General features: G+C 37.3%; 2 protein-coding genes across 3 annotated transcripts in view; one reads left to right on the forward strand and one right to left on the reverse strand.

The window, feature by feature from the left end:
* LOC311292290 (polymeric immunoglobulin receptor-like) overlaps positions 1-3,791 on the forward strand; it is a 91,735-nt gene extending 87,944 nt beyond the window's left edge. Inside the window, exons 4-9 of the mRNA XM_084411924.1 lie at positions 1,497-1,820; positions 2,398-2,437; positions 2,545-2,678; positions 2,919-2,953; positions 3,076-3,150; positions 3,335-3,791. Of these exons, the coding sequence (XP_084268050.1) occupies positions 1,497-1,820; positions 2,398-2,437; positions 2,545-2,678; positions 2,919-2,953; positions 3,076-3,150; positions 3,335-3,388 (662 nt within the window). The 3' untranslated portion in view covers positions 3,389-3,791. The remainder of the gene's footprint in view (positions 1-1,496; positions 1,821-2,397; positions 2,438-2,544; positions 2,679-2,918; positions 2,954-3,075; positions 3,151-3,334) is intronic.
* Positions 3,792-7,969: 4,178 nt separating this feature from the next.
* Positions 7,970-23,509, reverse strand: part of lrrc24 (leucine rich repeat containing 24) — a 32,261-nt gene continuing 16,721 nt past the window's right edge. Inside the window, exons 3-6 of one of the 2 annotated variants that reach the window (XM_084412595.1) lie at positions 19,764-19,983; positions 15,283-15,561; positions 11,439-11,607; positions 7,970-10,379 (exon numbers count right to left, since the gene is read on the reverse strand). In XM_084412595.1, the coding sequence (XP_084268721.1) occupies positions 9,223-10,379; positions 11,439-11,607; positions 15,283-15,561; positions 19,764-19,925 (1,767 nt within the window). In that variant the 5' untranslated portion in view covers positions 19,926-19,983 and the 3' untranslated portion in view covers positions 7,970-9,222. The remainder of the gene's footprint in view (positions 10,380-11,438; positions 11,608-15,282; positions 15,562-19,763; positions 19,984-23,509) is intronic. The other variant, XM_084412596.1, reaches the window with a different exon arrangement.

Raw genomic sequence — 23,509 nt, forward strand, 5'->3', positions numbered from 1 at the left:
GCGCGCGCAGGATTGATGATGTCTCTACAGACTTCAGTTTTCATTACATAAATGAGTGCAGAAACAGGAACGGCTCATTATCAGAGATCAGAGGAAGTCAGATTTTCATTTCAGGTTCTGTCTTTTACTCATTCGGACGGTCACATGGCTCTTCCTCCGATTCTCCTTGGTGTTTTACTTTACACTGCAGGTAAGAAAGAAATTACATTCTACCCTCAAAACATGCTTTTGTGTTTGTTTGTATAAACTAGCCTGTTCTTCTGTTGTTTCTTTGTATACTTTGATTGATTTCACTTCTTAAAGACAGCAGGGTGAGCAAGTACTGCATGTAGATTTGATTAAAAGTGTGTATATAATATATTCTACTTTACAGCCACTGTTCAGTTTATATCCAGCTGTGTAAGACTTGAACATTGCATAAAAAACCTTTAAACAACTTTTTATTAAAGTTAAACTTTTAATAACAAAATTTATTAAAAAAAACTTTCAGTAACCGTACAGTTGCAACACTCATTGTTGACGTTTGGGAAATGTGGATTGTTGACTTTTGGATTTTTTTTAAATGACAGTTTTATAATAAATCACAAGAATGTTCTTAACACAAATGTACCATTTAATTTGATGTCTATATCCCACTATTTCTAAAATCACCTTCCTCAGACCATGACTTAACACTTTCATATTGTCATATTATTATGTTACATTATATTGTATTAAACTTAAAAAGTCTCCCTTTCCATATTTCACCTGCTGTAAGTTCAACAACATCAAACACATTCATAAGTTAATGGAGGCAGGAGGTCAAACCAAATAAAAACCACTGAACACGCTGAACAAATAATTATTTGATGCATATATTTTTTATTTAAATTGAAAATTGTTTTAGCTATTTCGTACCAGTATTATCATTAAAGCTAAGTGTTCTAAAGTAGAAGACTTGTTTATAACATATTTTGGGGTGTGTGTGTGTGTGTGTGTGTGTGTGTGTGTGTGTGTGTGTGTGTGTGTGTTTGTTTGTTTGTTTGTTTGTTTGTTTTCTACAGAAACTTTGAGCATGAATACATTAGATCATGTAGCTGTGAGAGAAGGAGGATCTGTTACAATCCCGTGTCTGTATGACAGTCAGTATAAACTAAACTCAAAGCTCTGGTGTAGAGGGTATACTTGGACATTCTGCCATATCAAAGCCCGTGTAAACGATACAGAGAAATGGACAATAACTGATTATCCAGCCCACAATATTTTTACTGTGAAACTCAACAATGCAACATCTTCAGACTCTGGAAATTACTGGTGCGCTGTGGAGATTCAGGGAAAACCAGATGACAGTAAACATTTGTATTTAACTGTTCAACAAGGTAAAGACTGTTTTCTTTTTTCTTTCTTTTTCTGAGAAAAAATATGTGATATGTGGTTTTATGCTTCAGATACCTGATTAGATTGAACAAAATACTAAATCCAATTTTTTTGTTTGTTTGTTTGCTGTCTGTGTTCAGCTCCTGATGTGTCTGTGATGAACAGCAGTGTATCTGGACATGAAGATGATAATGTCAGTGTCCAGTGTTTCTACAGCTCTGGATATAAGAATAAACTCAAACAGTGGTGCAGAATTAAAGATAAGAGCTGTTACACTGAGAAGAGGACTGACACATCCCAGAATTCATCAGTCCAGATCAGTGATGATGGGAGAAGCTCCTTCACTGTGTTGATGACTGGACTGAGACTCAGTGATTCTGGATGGTACTTCTGCTCTGTAGGAGATCACCGGGTTCCTGTTCAACTCACGGTTCAGAAGGACAATAATACATATAAAAATACATGTAAGTAATTTATTTCAGTAATCTTGTGGAAAAGTATTTAATTGACACAAGACATTATATCTGGACTATGTTATGTATATTTATACTATGGGGCTGTTGAATGCTTGAATCTGATAAATGATTTCAAAGGTCCTTACAGACTACAACAGCAGAAGAACCAACACTGACCAGCAAATAAATATAGCAAATAACAGGATAAAAAAATGATTTCCATGTTTTTGCCACAAATTAAACTTTATTATGTACGGAAAGCACATATTCTTTCTCCCGCTCTCCAGGAGTCTCTCTCTGAACAATGTTTTGAGGTGTGCTAACCGTATATAAGCAGAATAATTGACTCCAGTCCATTGAATTATTGAAATCCCGGGTGTGCATTCTTTTTAATAATTCAGCGGCCCGTCTGCAATTATTCCTTACATAATTCACCTATTATAGATGTAATTTCATATATATATTATTTTATGTTAATATAATAAAACATAATTGCAATAAACTAGAATCAAACATTCTTTTTGAACATTATGTTTTTACAGTATCCTATGTAACTGTTTTTTTGCTTTTTGTCCTCCAAACTCAGCTGAGAATGATACAAGCTCTGATGAAGCTGGTCCGTCTTCGTAAGTAAATCCCTGAAACTTGAAATAATCAAGTAACTGATTTAATAAGGGACTTTTCTTAATAATGTCATTGACATTTTAGACCCATAAAAAAATTCTATTTATAGTAACAGCAAAATAACAAGAAATGAGACCGAGGACGCCTCGTCTGACCACAGGAACAGGATTCTTCTGCTGATATGGACAGCTGTGCCGCTGCTGACGCTGGTTTTGGTGATCTGGAGGATTAAACAAAAACACAGTCAGTTCTAACACAGCTTTATATTCAATTCAAAGCAATATTCCACTGCTAATGCCTCAAATCCAATTTCACGGGATTTATTGCACTGCCGCATTACATTACCTTGGTGAAAACTCACATTTTAGTCTCCATGAATAACACTTATCTTTTTTCATTTGTATAGCATTTTGCCTACAAGAAGGTTTTTTTATTTATTATTATCTGCATGTGGTTTTATGATGTGATTCTTCCTGTTTTAAGATTTCCCCACACAAGGACAAGACGTCTGTTCTGAGGTATGTGTTTAGGCCTTGAAATATCTACACATCAGACATACACATCTAAAACTGCAGCATGACTTTAGATTCATACCATCTGAATGATCTTTTAAAGTTTTGTTTGCGCTCTTCTTATACAGACAGAAGGTCTTGTGATGTATGACACAGTGGTCTTCAAGAAAGGAAAGGACAATGAACAAAACCAGGTCTTCATTGTAAGTAACACTAATACATACTGTAAGCAATGTTCTAATAATCTTTATGGCCAAGTAGGTGATCTCATGATTTTATTTAATTTTTCTGTGGAAATGCATAATGTACCATGATCTCAATGCTTTTAATCACTGGCTCGTTGAAATTCATCCCACTCTGTCTTGTGTTTTATTAACTGATTTTCAGAACCGTCCTCCTGACCAAGAAGAAGTGATTTACAGCGCTTTGAAACTTCACTAATAACAGATGATCTCTGACACACCAGCAATTCCCATTATCCATATTACAATCTTAAGTAATGGCATATTGGTCTGTTTTACATCATCTAAAGTTTCCTTTAAAGCCACAAAGGAGGTGAGAAGGAAAAAGAGGAATTTCCAGCACATGTTTTAATGTGTTATTTGCAGATTGAGAGGTCATGGTTGCGTCAGATTATCATTTTACTATTAAGAGTTTTGCCACAACTGCAGAATGCAAGTGTGAAAATGTCACCTATTAATTAGCATGTAGGTTTCTTCTGCTTTTCTACTTTTATTCTTAATCAATGTGAGAAGTGAAACACTTCATGACCACATCAGAGAGCAACACAATCAGTTCAGCAACACAATCAGTTCAGCAACACAATCAGTTTCAGTCAACTTAACATTTGTTACACCACTTCAGAAAAACCTGAAAAAATACACTCACTTGAAATCTAATAACTCAATATTTGGCTTTGCAAATAAAGGATTTTTTTGAGCTTTTAAATTTTTTTTTTGCATTATTATTGGTGATGTTGTAAAAACATGTAAAAACATTTTCTCCTAATCAAGATTAATATTTGCTGTAAACCATTTGTAGGTTGATTTCCTCAAAAACTTTAAGTGGAATGCATGGGATATTTCAATCTGTACATCAAGAAATATTTTGCTTAAGAAATCATGTGTGATTTTTATCACACTTGTGTATACTATATATATTGGTATACACATACAGTTGATGTAAAAAGTCTACACACCCCCAAATATTAAATCTAAAAGTAGCCTACACCATGTAACTTTTTTGATAAAAATTAACCAAATTTTAATGAGTCAATACATCATCAATCCTTCCTCCAAAGCGTGATTTTGTCTTACCCTGATTCACTATGGTTAAGCCTATTATAAGTGTTTATATTTTAGACATTGGTTTTCACAAGGAATTGCGTACATACGTCACTCACCCGTGCGTGTCTCCTCATATCTGTAAATAGAGAAAAGTTGCTCTGGCTGCTTTGAAGTGTCTGGTGTAGGAGTGGCATAGCTTGTCACAAAAAGCGAGAAAGATTGACATGGAGCAGCTAAATCTCCGATCTCAGGACAATCACCTGTTTTAAACAAACGCCGAACAATAGAGCGTCATGATAAAAAAATAATCAACATTTGCTTGGTTTTTTGGAGATGGCGAGACCTGAGGGATCTGAAATGTTGTTGTAAAAGCGTCGCGGTGATGCCCGTTTTTATTAACAGGTAGGCTAGTAATGTGAACCGATAAATTGTCATACTCTCTAGACTAGTTCATTGTAAGCATAATTGTGAAGTGTTATTTCATCATGAGTTGTTGTAGTGGTGTGCTGAAATTTATTTTCAAGGAAGTAACATGTCTATTAAAGGTAAACTACAGTAGGCCTACTCAGTTTGAGATCTCTTTAAACTGGGATTACCATATTCATCCGCAGAGTCAGAGCCGAAGCACAGCCAAAACAATGTTCTTCCGCGAAATGCATGCAGTTTTTTTTTTAACCGCTAGAGGGCCTAAAGTTACATAGTGTACTTATAATATTAAAGTAAAATATATAGAAGTCCAACAGGACAAAATAATACTCATTTACAAAATTAGTTGTACACCTGTAGCATAAATCTACATAATAGTTATGTACTAAAGTTATTTTAGTGTTAAGTATTAGGTTGTGAAACCCAAATCCTAACCCTAACCCATAAAGAATGTAATGTTTCTGGTTCAGAACAAACGTCATCAGGTTTTACATTTACATTTATTCATTTAGCTGACGCTTTTATCCAAAGCGACTTACAATTGCTATATATGTCAGAGGTCGCACGCCTCTGGAGCAACTAGGGGTTAAGTGTCTTGCTCAGGGACACATTGGTGTCTCACAGTGGATTCGAACCCGGGTCTCTCACACCAAAGTAGGGTGACCACCCGTCCCGCGTAGCGCGTGCGCGCACAGCGTTTGAAGCCCAATTCACGCGTCACGCAAATTGAGACCGTGTCACGCATAATCTATGCTTGCTCAAAAAAAAGTTGGTCGCTCTATATACTCGAGCCCCAAGCAGACAAACGAACATTACTTGACATTTCAGCACGCTATTGTTGCCACACAAACCCCTCAGTTGAACTGCTGACTAGGTTGTTGTCAACTTTTTCGTTGTTGTCATGACAGCGCACGCACGCGCATACCAGACACACTGGGAAGGAACTTTTAGATGCGCGCTTTCCAATTCGAAAAATTAGAGAAAGAGACTGTCTGAGAGGCAACGCCATCATCAATTAAAAAGAGAAGGTGTGAGTACAAGAAACAAGAATGGGGAAATGAATATTTGTGGAGGTGTTGAGGGGGATACCGAGAGGGCTTTTTGTGACCTTTGCAAAACGTCCTTCTCAATCGGACATGGAGGGAGGGGAATACGAGGTTTTTTTTTTATTGTTCCTGTGGTGTTGAGCAACTACAATTCCTGTTAATCCTTTACATTTATATTATAATTTATTGATTTATTTAAAGTAAATAAATTGTAATGAAAAATAAATAAAATTAAATAGTAAATCTTAAGTGGAAGTACATCTGTCAATTCATTGAATGTTCAAAATATTATGAGTCTTTATTTAGAAAAAAAAAACACACATTGGTTGGCCTATTCATGAGCATACATCAAAAATTACACGTTTAGGAGAATAGGGCATTATTAATACTATGCAAGGTGGTAGGCTATGTGCTAGAAATGGGTAAACCACTATCAGTGTGTCTGCCAGTGGGGCACCGCCGCGCCAGGCAGTGTCCCACATTGTCCCTCAGAAACATACCCATTGTCCCCCCTTGGGCTTATTAGCAGGTGGTCACCCTACACCAAAGGCATGTGTCTTATCCATTGCGGTTTTGGTATTTGTATTCATTTTTTTTATATATATAAAATCCAACTGCTTCCAACTGTAACAGTAAAACTGATGCCTTATTAACGCCACTAAATATAAAAAGCTAGGAAGTTTATAGTGAATGTAAAGCAGCTTACCTTTGAGTCCTGGTTACTGTCAAATTTTCACTATTTTCCTTTGACACACAGTAGCAAATCTCAAATAAATGCATAATTTATTAGGATAAAATAGGTCGATATTTGATAGACATTTGACAGAAATACACAAACAAATGTATTGTTGAGCAGAAGCTTAACACCTTGAGATGTTCCCACAAGCTGTAATGAATGCTTTTATACAGTATACCCTGATGTGATCATCACTAAATTGTCCGTATAATGCTGGAGAAGAAAATAGCAGAGGAAAAAATACCCACACTCTCAAAAAACAATACTGTTATATATGAAAGAAACTGGCATATCTAATAACTTACAAAAGCTAGCTGTGAATGTAGAGTCCTGTTTGTTTATTCACAGTGTTATTCCAACAGAGGTCAAGAGTATGAGAGCAAACGAGCCTCACACAGAAAATAGATGCGACTACTTCATATCTGTCCCGTCTGTAGTAAACACACACCCACCCGCATTTGATTCTTGTTTAAAGCAGGTTTCTTGCTCCTCTGCTGCCTGCCGTTCACAAATAAATACACACAGGAATGCATGTGAAAAGAAAGAATACTTGGAATATGTAGACAGCATTTGCAAGAAGAAGGACATTAAGCTTTTCACACTGTCTGGCACTGGGACGTCACGGCACAGATGTCCTCTGCTGTTGTCCTCACAGTCCCTGTCCGAGAGGTCAAACCCTGTGATTGACCTACGCCTGGATCACTTCATTTCACAGTAACACGACAAAAAAATATCCAGTTTTTTGGTAGTTTTATGTATCCTCTTCTTTTAAAGGTAGGTAGCGGCTCTCATTCTACAAGAATTTGCTTTTAGCAAAAACCAGCACTGTTCTCGTGAAGGAATAGTTCATCCAAAAGTGAAAATGTATTCATTTATTCACCATCATGTCATTCTGAAGAGGCTGCGATATAAATTATCATTATCTGTCATAGTGAGTTGGGGATACTGTTTTTTTAAATGACATGCCAGATTTAATGAACTACACCACCGTTAAAAATTTTGAGGGATGGTTTTATTATGTTTTTTAGGTTTATTATGCTCACCAAGGCTGCATTTATTTTATGATCAACAGTAAAAACAGTACTATTGCGAAATATTATTACATTTTAAAATAACTGTTTTCTATATGAATGTATTTTAAAATGTAATTTATTCCTGTGATCAAAGCTGAATTTTCAGCATCATTACTCCAGTCTTCAGCGTCACATGATCCTTCAGAAATCATTCTAATATGCTGATTTGATGCTCAAGAAACATTTCTGATCATTACAGATGTGAAACGTTTTTTCAGGATTCTTTCATGAATATAAAGTTCAAAATAACAGCATTTATTTGAAATAGAAATATTTTGCAACATTATGTCTTTATCGTCAGTTCTCATCAATGTAATGCATTCTTGCTGAATTTCTTTAAAAATTAATTATTCTTGTAAAGTCAATTTTCTCTCCCCAAATATTCACCTGCATTTTCTTCCTCATCTATTTTTCATTCAATTTGTAGCCTGATTTTTTTTTTGTAGCCTCCCCCCCTTTATTCACTTCTAATACATATTTAGCAACTGTAGGAATGTTTCTAAACTAGAGAAACGGTCTAAAATTTTAATCTAAAATTCTTAACGTGACAAAAAATGTACAGCACTTTACAAACCAAAATGCTGTTATTTTTTATCTGTGAAACACAAACAGGAACATGTTTAATATGCGAAACGCAGAGTGTTTTTGTAAATAACACCTTAAGTTTCCATTTGTGATTCTACCAAAAACAACCCATCATAAACAATGCAAATGAGAACTGTTTTCATTTTTGGATGAATTATTCATTCCAGTGAAGAATTATTCCTTAAAAGCTGCTGTGTGCAATCCCAGTTTAATGTGCAGAGACGATTATGTAGCCATTCAGTTAAACGAATAGTTCACCCAAAAATGAAATTTATACTCACCCTCAACTTAAGCCATCCGAGGTGTATATGAATTTCCCTTTTCAGTTTTTTTTCTTCAGAGTTTTATTAAAAAATATCCTGACTCTTCCAAGCTTTATAATGGGAGTGGATAGTGCCCGAGTTTTTAAAGCTTTTAAAAAGTGCATCCATCCATCATAAAAGTAATCCATGGATATTATTTAATATACCTCAGATTGTTTTTGGCTTAAAGAATAAAGTCATACACCTATGGCTTGAGGGTGAGTAAATTATGGGATAAATGGACTATTCCTTTAAGTTGCCATTCGCAGGTTGATTTCCCCAACTAGAGTAAACGCTGATGTTTTTAACATTTCTCTGCTTGTTTGAGCAGCTCAATTTACAGTCTGAAAAATTAAGGTTCTCAAATAGGGTTTTCATTGCAGTGCAATAGAAGAACCATTTTTAGTCTCCAAAGCACCTTTTAGTGTTTTTTTTTCTTTTTCGTGTGGAGAACATTTAAAAAATCTAAAGAACTTTTTACACTATAATGAACCTTTTTGTGGAATGGAAAGGTTCTATGGATGTTAAAGATTCTTCATGGAACCATAGATGCCAATAAAGAACCTTTATTTTTTAAGAGTGTAGCAACACTGACTTAACCAATGTTGTGTGTTTAGAACCGGTACAACCTGCTAACAGGGGAAGTCAGACAATAATTCTGCAAATACATCTGATGGCACTTAAATTGCACAACGCAGCTTTAAAGTCTCTTATTCCCTTAATGCTTAAAAAAACAAACAACTTTTGTGCTCTCAGAACAAAAGGAAATTCAGCAGGATTTTTCCACTGGCAAAAACCCAAAGTCTTTCCAGCGATACAGTTCAGCAGTGGATCTCATAAGCGATCTGCGTGTCAAACAGCAAGCTCTGGTTCATGAACAACCCTTCGGGATCAAGCGGAGGTCCTTCTCCTCCTTCTGCGGGAGCTCTGCGGGGTCCGATCCCTGTGGCCCGTCCTGGAGTCAGACACTCACTGACCTTTAGCACCGACCCCTGTTGGATGCATGTCGGTGGTGAGGGCAGCACCGGTTTGGCGCGGTTTAACACGTACATCTCGTGGCCGCGTTCGTCCCGGTACTCTTCGAGCTGAGCGAACGTGGTGGGACCGTCGGAGTAGTCGTTGACGTAGAGGATGCTTTCCTCTTTGCTGGCGCCGTACCCGCCTTCCTCTTTCTGCCGCTGGCGATGACGACTGTAAATCATGCAGAGCAGCAACAGCGCCGTCAAGGCAAGCAGCGAGATTCCCACCGCGATGGCCGTCTGCGTGGCGGTTCCCAGTGCGTTGAAGTCCATGCTTTCCAGTTCATACAGCGGCTCCTGGCTCACGTCCACAGAGGAAGGATGATAGTACGACGAGGAATGCAACCGAGGCCAGATTTCCGAGCGGGACGAAGACATGTTCACAGAGAGGTGAAAAGTCACACGAGCCACACCGCCGGGATTCCAGGCCTCACATTCGTAGCGTCCGGCGTGCGCCACCGTGACATTGCTGAGAAACAACATCCCGCTTCCCGTATCAGGATCGAAGTTTTCCCGGTCGCCTCCCTCCTCGGCTACTCCTCGGACTGGCCCGCGACTCGACGGCCCTCCTTTTCCGCCAGGCCTGGCCGTCACCAACCTCCCGCCGGACCTTGCGTCTCCGTCCATCCCGACCTCCTGCACCAGACCTCTGGGAGACAGCTGGGCTTTTCCGTGAGACGCTTTCCTCCAGGTGACTTGGGGCTGCGGGTATCCGGACGCCTGACAGGACACGCGTAGACTCTCCCCCAAACGCACCGTCAAGTGGCTGGGCTCCAGTTGCACTACAGGCGGGATGCAAACAAGGCTGTTTGGGGGAACCTCCACCAGACTGAGGTGGGACAGCCGCGGAGGTTCGGCACACAGCATCCGGCGCTCGGCTGAGCTCAACAGCCTCTGACCCTCTTCGTTTATCCAGCCGCGCAGCCAGTGAAGAGCGCAGTCGCAGCGCCACGGGTTATCTGTCAGAGCAAGCGCAATATAAGCCTCTCAAAATACAGCATTATTAAATGTTCATCCAAACGGCATGTTGTGCAAAAATACTTGAGCAAACATAATGCTTGGCTGACATCTAAATGCCATGTCAATGTGGTACGTTTGCAGGTCGTGCAACTCGTACAACAGCACAGCACTGGATCATAGTGAACGCTTGGATCATGAATATTAAAGCAACACTTCACCCATTTGCATTAAGCTTTGTATCATCAGAAACCCAGTCATATTTTTGAATGGTCGTGCATTATTCCCTCATTTTCCCCCGAGACGGGAGAAATACGGATTTCAGTGTTGCAGCTCCTGCTTATAATGATGTAAAAATCGCCATTTTGCGTCATTCTAAGCTGGAAGTCCCATATCTTTGTAGAGGGGTTGAGACTACAAACACTTGTTCCTCATTTTTCCAGGGGGTGGGACCCACTCACGCTACAGACCTATTACAGATCAGTGGGTGGGACTTCACTTGCAGAAACTAAAAGCAATATCCGCCATCTTGTTTGGAAGCTAAGCTAACAGGCGCTGTGGAGCCAGATGTGAAGTTACGGCAATGGCGGAAGGTACTCAATATGATGTGGAAGACGAGGATTTTGAAAGTCTGATGCTCGAATCAGATGTGCGTGGCTACTTTTACGAGCCGCAATATAGCAAAGAGCAGCTGAAATCTCTGAATCAGACGAGGACACGGAGGTTTGTGTTGTGAACCATCCTAGTTTCTGGATTAATGGGAGTGGCTTGCGTGGCTGTGCAATGTGGTGCATTGTGGGAGTTACAAATGCGACCTAAAGTTACTTTCTGTCTTTCCTCGGTCAAGAAGGCACCAAATTCGAAATTGATGTTACATAAAGATGAATGTTCCCACGGGTGAAGTGCTCCTTTAATTAGTTTACTTAAATGAGAAGAGCTACCAATGGAAACATGACTTAATTAATATTCATGAGATAATCTCACATTTGCATTTCTAAGGAGAAGAAATCTAAACAGTAGAACAAAAGGGTTATTCTGATTATTGTGGCAGAAGCTCTTACCCGTGACTCTCAGCACCTGCAGGCTGACGAGGGGTTTCAGTGACGCGGGACTCAGGGTCCTCAGGTTGTTCCTGCTCAGATCCAGAAGAGCCAGAGAGGACAGACCCACCAGAGCTTGATCTCCCAGCACCTCCACCGCATTCTCCTGCAGATGCAGCTCCTGCAACCGCTGGAAAACATTCATCAACATTGATGAGTCAATCATTATGGTTATTGCAACGAGCATGATCAGAACGATCATAAAACACACTTTGTAAAGCAACCTAGAGTGATGCAGTGTCATCTATTTTCAGTTCAGTCCCTCCATCCAATAGACCTTATTCAGAAAGTGAGGTTTCAAGGGAAAGACTTGCTGTGTTTTTTAATGGCATCCGCTGTAAAAAGCTGTATTACAGTTTTTCTCGATTGCTTAAACACTATAACCAGGCTTTTGAACTAAAATTTCAAAACCATAACGCCATTTATCAAAAAGCACACCCATTTCCTTAAACTATAAACACTATTCCCCTGTTTTGACTCATGAGTCAGATTTGTTGAACTGTCACTGCAAAACTCTACACACAAATCCCTTCATTTCTCATTGCCTACACCATGTTGTCATTTAGAAAGCACTAGCATTCAATATTGTTCACTCAAGTCAGCACAGCTTCAGCTCAGTTAGCACACAATTACCCAGGTGGAAACACTAAGAGTCAAAAATGTAATACACATCAATCATATCCTTCAATAGATAGATAGATAAAAGGGCCCAAATCAGTTTATTGAGTTTTGGAACAATGGATCCAAAAAGACATGAAGGAAGAGATCGAGGAGGGATAAGAAGGTGGAGGAGGAAGGGCAAGAAGACAAGCAGTCTCAGATGAAATTCAAGCCACTCTAGTTGCCCATGTCTTTATCAATGGTATGACTATGAGGGAAGCTGGGCTATGAGTAAGGCCAAATTTGAGTCGCTTCACCGTCGCCTTGAGAACCTTCAGGGAGGTGTGTGGCAAACAAAATTCTATCACTGAATACAGTTTTTCTCAATTGTTTACACACATTTTCTGGTACTTGAGACACAATGACCACAACATGTAACTCATTCACCAACCCCCTGAACCAATTCTGCTAAACTACAAGCACAATTCCTGCTTTACACTCAAATTGCACTTCTAAAACACACCTTTTTCAAAACACTAAACACAATTCTCTGCTTTTGGCACAATTTTCATGCAGAAAATCTCTTGTTTTCACAAGGAACACACTGCCATTCAAATATGCACACTGACTCATCACATGGGCAAACACCCGTCACACAGTTTTACAATTAGCAATCAGAGCTTTAGCATAAAAGGGCCACAGGTGAGCTCTTCAATGGATGGATCTTTTTTACTGTAACTGTATACAGTAAATTCTTCTGTTGTTTTGTATGTAGACCACTGTATGTACAACTTTGTGTTGGTTGGGATGTACACTGTGTACATCGTTTTTGTGGGATAAATAAAATATATTTGTTACCGTGTATTTGTGTGTTCTGAGTATAAAAACAATATTCGCAAATATTTTACAACACACTTATGTCTGTAGTAAGTGTAACACTGAACAAAAAAAGGCCTAAGTCATTATGATGAATGGAGAAGAAGTGTTTTCCATTCATCATAGTGTTTTACATTGAGCACATCAGTGTTCAACTGGTTCTTATAAATGTCTATTCATATGATGGTTTGTGTGTGTCATTTGAAAACAAAATACCATTTTGAGAAGAAATAACATTGTTTTGAATGTAAAGTTTAATTTTGCAGGAGAATTGAGGGGTTTTGCCCATTGTGTATGTGTTTTTTTATTTGTGTGTAGAGTTCTGAGAATATGAGGCATGCTTTCAGAAAATGTGTTTAAACAATCGAGAAAAACTGTAAAAGACAAACATTTCCAATAGTCTTTGATGAGGTGTATTTTCTTGCAAGAAAAGGCCAGCAGTCGTACAGTCACACAGAGTGGCTGCAGAGTGTGACAGTGAAGGGAGGGCATCCTTTCTCCTTTATAGTCTTGACTCACAGAATGTAATCTTTCTAGGCCAATGATGGTATTCCAACCATATGTGGAACATTCTTAGACGTGTACATCATATTGTCTCCTTGAGTGGAGGCCCTCCACAAACCAAAATTCTTTACATTCCAATACAGTTCCATATTAGAATAAGGTTTGTGTGTGCTCTTTTACTGTCATATGATGGTCACACACATCTTACTGTAAGTACATTTAAAACATTTTTTAGAGGAGAGAATAAAAAATAAAACAAGTAAAACAGGGACATTTTGTTTTGTTGTGTGTGTGTTGTACTGTGTAGTACATGAATGAATAAAAATGTGCCCATGTATCCATTGGTTGTGTCTTTTGTGTCCATCATGTGAAAAGGTTTGTGATGGGGGGAACCACAAGCAACATAACTTACCAGTTTTGGAAATGTTGTTTTGAATTTATTGCACCAGTGTCTTAGACTATGTTGTAGTGTGTGTGATTTTGAGGGCTTGTGTGTCCTGACTCCTGTCTGACGGCAAAGTTTGGTTTTTCAGCAAGAGTGAATGGTTTTGAGTGTAGAGTTTCATTTTGACCTGAAAATAGGATGTTTGGGGAACTGGGTGAGACGTTATGGATTTGTGTTTACTGTTTTGAGAATACGAGGCATAGTTTCAAGAAATGTGTTTTTAAGCAATCGAGAAAAACTGTAAGCTTCTAAATCACTATAATTTTCCACAGCTCATGGTGTCTGGGGTTTTTTGTCTACTGAAATTTCTCGGAAAGATATTCTTGCAGTGTTTCGTCAGCAGAACAATCCAAAAACACACTAAATAACAGTACAACCCCCTGAAGAGATGAACCTATGTCTATCCCTCACAGACTCACTTTCATTCCTGTTATAAATCAAAGATGGCACTGCTGTGAATGTCTTATACCATATTGCTGAAAAAGTCCCATTCATTTAGGTTTTGTACTGCTTTTCTGTGGTTTCTGCTTCTAAACTCGTATGAGCATTTCAAAACTGGCAAACTTTGTAAAGGTAACATCATAAAAAGGTTGTGCAAATGTGTGGAGCTTTATAAAAATAGTTTTATTCGAACAGCCATATGATGGTATTAGTATTTCATAAATGTTAGGATAAAACGTTAAACCAGGTTTGTTATTATAACTGATTCTAAAACTAAAACCATAAAAAAAAAACACTTTTGCTACTTGAAATCAAATCAGTGTTATAGTGAAGTGAAATAAAATAAAATAAAATATAATACCGGTATATAATTTTTCAGCTTGTTGCTAAGGCAACATTTCCCTGTTTCGTTTTAATTTAACTTGATGTACTAATAAAATTAATAAAATGTAATAATAAAAAAATTATAGACATATTTAAAAACAAAACAAAAACAAATATCCAACACACAATAAAATTACTAAGACTTTAACTGAAATGAAAATGGAAAATATAAACAAAATCTAATTAAAAATAGTATTAACTATAATAGAATCTCAATGATATATATATAAAAAAATAACACTGGTTTCCCCAAAATGTTGTCAAAAAAAGTGCAAAAATCATCTTGTTTTCATAGGCACAATAATATAGAAGAATATTTGTACTCAGTCAATTATATTTCCAATGCATTTATTTTCTCCTTAATTTTATTTTGGAAATCTAAGTAAGTTTCTCAGTATTATTTGTAGCAAATCGTGATCTCTTGCATTCTCTTTTTGTTGAGTCCTGGCTAAACTTTTATCTTTAAATGAACGTTTTAGTCACATTTATACTGTAAATGAATGTTCCCAAATCCCATAACATACTGTAAATGTAAATTTTCAGATGTGGTTTCACCTGCAGTCCGCGGAAAGTGTAGTCCTCGAGTCTGGTGATCTGGTTTCCTGCGAGGTAGAGGATGCGCAGGTGGTCCAGGCCCCGGAACACGTCCGCTGTGATCAGGTGGATGCGGTTTCCATTGAGCGCGAGCTCCAGAAGCAGACCCAGGTTCCTGAAGGCCCCGGGCTCCAGCGTGGAGATGCTGTTGTTCTGCAGGTAGAGGTAGTGCAGCTGGCCGAGGTCAGAGAGATCCCGCTGACGGATCTGTCCAACGGCATTGTCCTGTAGAAAGATGGTCTGAAGCGGACACAAATTCCATGGGAGTAACATTAGTACATATCACAGTTTTAAAAGAAAAGAGAGAGAGAGTGATATGTGATAGGTGCTTTATTTTATAAAACATCATTAAAAACTGAAGCAGTGAGAACTAGTGATAATCAGTTTGACCAGTATTTCTGACCAATATACACACTTGTCAGCTTTAAATAGCTGGTTTATGAATAAACAACACATTTCTGTTCTCTGAAAAACATAATAATAAATTGTATTAATAATGAAATGATTGAGATGATTATTGTTATTATTATATTGTTAATATAATTATTGTAAGTATTATTGTTGTCATTATTAATAATTATATAATTATTATTAATAATGGATATTATAATATTATATTAATACTATTTGAATATGGAAAATGTAATATTAATATAATGGAATAATAATAATAAATTATATTAATAATTAAATTTATATTATTAGTATGATTAATATAAGTATTGTAAGTATTATAGTTGTTGTTGTAACAATATAATTATATTATTAATGGATATTATAATATTAATACTATTACTACAATTTTGATTATTATTATTATTATGCATATAATAATTGTAAGTATTATTGTTGTCATTATTAATAATCATATTAATAATGACAACAACAATATAATCAATATAATATTAATAATGGATATAATAATATTAATAATATCAATACAATATGGAAATTAAAATAGTATATTAATGATGGAATAATTATTATTATGATCATTATTATTATTATATTAATAATGAGATTATTATTATTATCAAAACTGTTATTTTTTTGTTATTATTGTTGTCATTTTTAATTACAACAATATTAGTAATAAATTACATTAATAATGGAATTATTATTATTATTATGTTTTATTGTCATAGTCTAATGATTATTTAGTTGAAAACAGAAATAAAGCAATAATTAAAATTGGTCCTGCATATTATTATTATTATTATTATTATTATTACTGTTATTGTTAATTTAGTTGTCATCAATAATAACAATATTAATAATAAGTTATAAGGCTATATTAATTATTGAATTATTAGTATTATGCATAAATAAAATTGGCTCTGTATATCGGTGTTCAGATAAAAAATGATCTGTATGGTATCAGTCATTAAAAGGCAATACTGATCAAACTCTAATGAGAATCTGTTTCTCTTGCAGTATAAGCTTCATTGATTTTATACGCTAGCCTACATCTCATCCATGTCGACCTGAGTTTCTGTCCTGATCACTGACAGCAGCGAGAGACTGCTGACAAAACACACTCGCGCATAAATATTTCTCTCTTGCTGTTCATCTTTGCTCTGTTCCAGGAGGATTCAGAGTCAAAGAAGGTTTCCTTTAACTTAAAATGGATCGATACAAAGTTCTGTGAGCGCTGCACAGTTCTGGGTCGACTATCAGTGAAATGCACAAACAAATCAATTACCAGCTTCAGGAACAGCATTAATGGGCTTTCAAAGAGTAGGACTCAGTGCCCTGTCTCCACTACTATAACTCTATTAATGATGCAACATATTACGCTAATTCATGTTCTAATTGATTTCTATCAAGCTATTGTCTGTAATCAAACACAGGCCGAGCTGAAGCAAATTTCTTGTGCAGCGCGGGTTACACGGGTCAATTGAGCAATTTATGCAAGCCGGCTCATGAATATTCACGAGCTGCAGTAATGTTAGTGATGTGACTGGAGCAGATCCATAGACATGCAAATAAGGTTGGCCATGGGAGTCGCTGATGTAACGAATGATTCCCAGCACTATCTGGAGTTATGATCTATGGTTTTAATCTCAACTTTGCTGTATTGTGGGTCAGAGTGTCGACACGTACAGAAGAAGGCAGTATCTTATCGTTTAGGCTGACCGGAATAAATATGTGTGACCGGATGCCGAGTAGACCTGAGGTCAAATGCAGCCTGGTGTGATTAATGTATATGGTTTCGTTTTCGTTCACAAAAGTCTATAAAGAACAGAACGGAAACCTTATTTATTTGTGTGTACAATGGCAAAACCACTCACAATAAGATCAAAAACATTTACTACTGTAAACTTTAATTTTATGTCGACTTTATGACTGCTGAGCAATCGTTACCCAGGTCATTCTCAGCTCAGTTTTCTCACATAAAAGCTGTATTTATAATATTACTGATCATACACTGAGCAAAAAATTTGGTGTTGAAACAATTTTCTCTCAGAAATTGCTAGTCAATTTCACAAATAATTACAAAGAAATGGCAAGTAACACACTGAATTAAACATGACATTTTGAAGTAGAGAGACTGAAACTTTTTTTCTTGTAAAACACTCCAATAGTCTTTGTTGTATGTAAAACTTAAAACTTTTTTTTTTACAGTGTACTGCTCAAAAATGATAATATTCAATTATTTTAATTTTAAAATAAAATATGTTTCAATGAAAACTTTTACACAAATATTAAACGTAACACCAATGGCACATTTAAATTAACTTTATATGATTAAAATTATTAATTTTTCAGCACACATGCGAGCAGCTTCTTGTTACTCTAAACCTTAATGTTGGAAGTATTGTTCCATATTTTCTCCATATTGTTTTTAACATCAAAACACGTACACATACATTCTTATGATTTGAATATTTATTTATTTTTAAAAGGTATCTTCTCTTATTTATATTAAATTAGATTTAATTATAAAAAAAAAACTGTAAATGTCATAAAAATGGAGATAAGGGATTTTGCAAGCATTTGACAAATTCAAATACCTTTCTTTTTAAATATGCAATGCAAAATTCCTTTAATAAATGGTTAGGTTATAAAATGATGCTTTACATTCTTAAAAATTAAGTTGCCAAAGGGGGTTTTCACAGCGATACCATTTAAGAGCCATTTTGGGGTTCTCAAAGAACCTTTTTTAATGAACAGGTTTTAAAATAACCATGTCTTTCTTAGTGTGAAAAACATTTTAATAACCTAAAGTATATCTTTTGCAGAATGGAAAGGTTCCATGGATGTTAAAGGCTCTTCATGGAACCATCGACTCCATTTAAAGGGATACTCCACTTTTTTCGGAAATATGTTCATTTTACATCTCCCCCAAAGTTAAACAGTTGAGTTTTACCGTTTTAGAATCCATTCAGCCGAACTCCGGGTCTGACGGTACCACTTTTAGCATAGCTTAGCACAGATCATTGATTCTGATGAGTCCAGTAGCATTTCTTTCAAAATGACCAAAGAGTTTCAATATTTTTCCTATTTAAAACTTGACTCTTCTGTAGTTAAACCGTGTACTAAGATCGACGGAAAATGAAAAGTTGCGATTTTCTAAGCCTATATGACTAGGAACTACTCTCATTCCGGCGTAATAATCAAGGAACTGTGCGGCTGTACCATGAGTGCAGCAGGCGTAATGATATGACGCAGCGCCTGAAAATAGGTCTAATAGGTTAGACAAACTTAGTCCCGGTCACGTTGGAAGAAGTTACCGAGCTGGGGACTATTTTCAGGCGCTGCGTCATATCACTACGCCTGCTGCACCCATGGTACAGCCGCACAGTTCCTTGATTATTACGCTGGAATGAGAGTAGTTCCTAGTCATATAGGCTTAGAAAATCGCAACTTTTCATTTTCCGTCGATCTTAGTACACGGTTTAACTACAGAAGAGTCAAGTTTTAAATAGGAAAAATATTGAAACTCTTTGGTCATTTTGAAAGAAATGCTACTGGACTCATCAGAATCAATGATCTGTGCTAAGCTATGCTAAAAGTGGTACCGTCAGACCCGGAGTTCGGCTGAATGGATTCTAAAACGGTAAAACTCAACTGTTTAACTCTGGGGGAGATGTAAAATGAGCTTATTTCCGAAAAAAGTGGAGTATCCCTTTAAGAACCTTTATTTTTAAAGAGATAGTTCACTTTAAAATTAAAATGACTATTTACTCTGTTTTTGGGCGATTTCTAGGTGTTGTACTTTATGTCGTGCTTTTGTTAATCTTTATTCCTCACAACTTTTTCTGGGTGAGAAAGAAGGGCATACGGCATTACAACAACACCAGGGTGAGTAAATAATGACTTAATTTTCATTTTAGGGTGAACTATCCCTTTAAGAGTTTATGTGGAGTTTCTTGACCGTCTAAAATCGCTTTTCAAGTCATTCTCAAAATATGACTCGCATGCTTAGTGTGATCACTGACCTGTGTCCCGTGGGTAATGCCTTGCGGGATCTCTTTGAGTCCGGTGGATCCGCATTCCACGGTCAAACTGTAACAGCGACACCCAGAAGGACAACCGAGAGAAGATGCGCACAGCTGGGCCAACATCAGCACCAACACCACAGAGAGCTGAGGAGGATTCATCTCAGAGAAAAAACTGCAAAAACAGGAAAGACGGAATGATAGAAAAGAGGCGGCAGAACTAGGGCAAAAGAGAGGAAAGAGAAAAGAAAAAAAGAGATGGATTTCAGTTAAACCAGCGGAATAATTGCCCAAAAGAGAGAGACAGACAGACACAGAAAAAAAAAAAAAAAACACGGTTTGTTGTTAAAGAGTGCATGCATGTGTGAACTAATCGGATCCGTAACGCATGAGAATCCCGCCTAAGTGGATCGGAAAATTGAATCCTGCGGTGCAGAAAGGGAAGAAAGTGTAGAGTCAACATAAGGAGGGGAAAAAAAGACGGATAGCGCTCACTCCTGCCTGCTGGTCCCAACAGAACAGTCTCTTAGGAGGAATCTGTGCTGGGCTTTGGTTAATTAAACATGAGGCTTGAGGTGCACATGCTCTGCCTCCAGGATCTCTCTTCTTTTTTTGAGAGAATATGAAATACAACACCAAACACTGCCCAGCGCACACTACACACTTCTCCCAGGAGACCAGATCAAACCCTCAGCCTGCTCCACTCGCCTCATCCATCTGAAATCTCCAGCTTTTCATTAAGACATGGATTAGAAGAGTTATGAACAAAGACATGTGCGTTTCGGCCCCCTGGTCCCAGATTTACAGCTTTACTCGATCTACTTCACGGCTGGACAGTGTGAGTGTTCATAAGACTGAGATTATATAACACCTAGCGTTGGGTTTATAATAAAATAATAAAATTGCATTACAAATAAAAACATGGATATTTAATATATCTTCACTATTGTTCAAAAGTTTGGGTACGATTCTTTCAAAAGCATTTTATGTTCACCAAGGCTGCTTTTATTTGATCAAAAATACAGTAAAAACAGTAATATTGTGAAATATTAAAACAATTTAGAATTACGGTTTTCTATTAAATTTTTTTTTTTTTAAATGATTCCTGTGATCAAAGCTGAATTTTCAGCATCATTACTCCAGTCTTCAGTGTCACATGATCCTTCAGAAATCATTCTGATATGACGATTTGCTGCTCAAGAAACATTCTTATTATGATTATTGTATGTTGAAAATGCTGCTTAATAACTTTGTGGAAACGTGATGGAATTTTTTTTTCCAGATTCTTTGATGAATAGAAAGTAAAAAAAAAAATACTATTTGAAGTAGAATATTTTTAATAAATAATTAAATATATACATATTTATTTAGAAATATATATACATATTTTTTATATATAATGTACATGAATGAGTGCATGAATGACATCTGGACATCAAATATGCTCTGACTGACTGTGATGTAGTTGTGTCAAACATGTCCACTTTTGACAGTCAGATTACTTGTTGCTGGAAACTCGAGGCACCAGCTAAAGACGCAGTGAAGCGTGCTTTCATAGATCGACAAGGAAAAAACCTGACAAGAAAACACTAAATCTCTCTGTACCTGCCAGCAAAAGCATCCTTTGTGCTTTTGTGTTTGTCGCCTTCATTTCTGTAGCGCTTTATACAATACAGATGCTTTCAAAGTGATACAGGAAAATGCTGCATTTCGGCTGTTGTTCAGCTGAAGTCAGTTCAGTGTTGATTCAGTTCCGTTGTAAAGATAATCAATTATTAAATTAGTTTATAAAGCAGTTCTGCAAAAAATAATGTCATTGTCCAGGGGTGTGTTTCCCGAACAGCGACGTAACTCGCTGCTTAACTACCATAGTACGATGCATCGTTGAAGAAATCAACTAGCTAGTCACTACTGTTCCCGAAACCATATTGTCGCGAATTGGTCGTTCAACCACGTTGGTTTATGACGTCACGCATGTGGTGGAGTAATAACTTCTTTTAATGAATCTGTTTGAGATCGAATTAACGCTAGATGTTTTACAGACATTACATCTGAGGACTATTTCTCATTTTTCTCAGTTATTTTGCTTTATTTCCAGATTCAATCATCGGCTCGTTCTTACCATAGACAGTATATAAACTGGACACAGCGACCCCATAGGTTTCAAACGGAGAAAAGTGAAGTCAATTAGAAGCACTCACTTCCTGATGGTCAAGCGTACTGCTCAGACTCAAACTGAGCTTGACGACGTAGATGTGACGTGAGCAAACCCGTCTGTCTTCTAGTAGCTGTGCCAAGAGAAATCTGAATCATTCCCTTCTGAATCTTGCAGAGACGGAGAGTGTGAGTAGGAGGTGTCCAGAGCTTGGAGCAGGAGAAACTTTATGATTCTCTATGGGCTTCTCCCTTGACTTTATGCCTCCACTTCCCCCCGATTGACTGTGAGCTTCTCCTCCTATCTATACGGTAATTTCCAGAGAGTCGCGTGGTAATGAAGCAATTGTTAGCCTGTTTTTACAAAAACTGCTTCTACGGGGCCATAACGTAAGATACAAGGTAATGGAGCCTTTTATACATTGTCATGTTTCTTTAGAAATAAACAATGGACAAATGGAGCCTTTAAACGCCTCAGATGTAAAGTTATTCGCTGTCAAAGTGACGCCAAAATGAATGGGAGTCAATGGATGCTAACAGCAGGTGATGGCTTGTTAGCCAATGGCGGCCCTCGGGGGTGGTACGCTATTCGAGAGCTCGATTACCCCCCTGGTTCTTACATAGTAGAGCACGTTCGCACATGCGCACTCTTCAAAAACGATGCTTTAAATCTCTTGACAAACTAAAAGACGTAAATGACATTTTTATGTATTCTAAATTAAAGACACAGGTTGTACTGAATGTCAGCTTGCTTATTTTGCTCAAGATGAGGATTTATTAAGTCCACATGTCATGCAAACTAGAAACTCTGCTTCTAACCACAGGTTGAGAGCTGTCGTTCCAACTACACAACTCTGCGATGCCGTTTGCAAATGTTCGTTAGAACTATGGTTTTGGGAAACACTGACTCGTTGAACTGCTGATAACTACGGAACTTACGAACATAGTTGGCTAATGATGCATTTGGGAAACGCACCCCAGTTCAGTTCTCATTCAACGGCGTCAGTGCAGTCAGATCAATAATATTGCTGAATATTAAGTGTCCCTAACTAAGCAAGTCAGAAGCGACAGTGGCAAGGAACACAAACTCCTTCAGGAGACAGAATGGAGAAAAAAAAGCAGGCTCAGTCGGGGGGCCAGTTCTCCTCTGGCCAACGAACGATTCAGGCTGCTTCACAAGTCAGAATTCAGATTGTGGATCAGTAGCATTCAAATATTTCATCCAGTTCCTTTTGCTATAAGATCGGATTCATCAAGCCGGTTTGGAGCCGAAGCTGGTCACTGGTCTGTGCGCAGGACTGGTTCTTGTGGTTTTTGCTGAGGATCTGAGGCCTTCACAGGGGATTGTCTAGTAGAAACGGTTTCTGCTAACATTCAGGGTTATGTTCCAAAACTACAACTCTTTCTTTCTGTCGCTAATCTGAAAGAAAAATTGCTGAGAGCCAGAGCATCATAAAAGCCCTGACAAGTCTCACGAAATGGATCAATACAGAGTTCTATCTGCGTTTAACAGTTCTGGGTCTGCTGTCTCTGAGCTCAGAGCCCGAAACATGGTAGTGACTGAAAAAGATCAGCGCTGAAAGATTTAGAGG

Source organism: Rutilus rutilus (genome assembly GCF_951802725.1).
Source record: "Rutilus rutilus genome assembly, chromosome: 6".
Classification (NCBI taxonomy): domain Eukaryota; kingdom Metazoa; phylum Chordata; class Actinopteri; order Cypriniformes; family Leuciscidae; genus Rutilus; species Rutilus rutilus.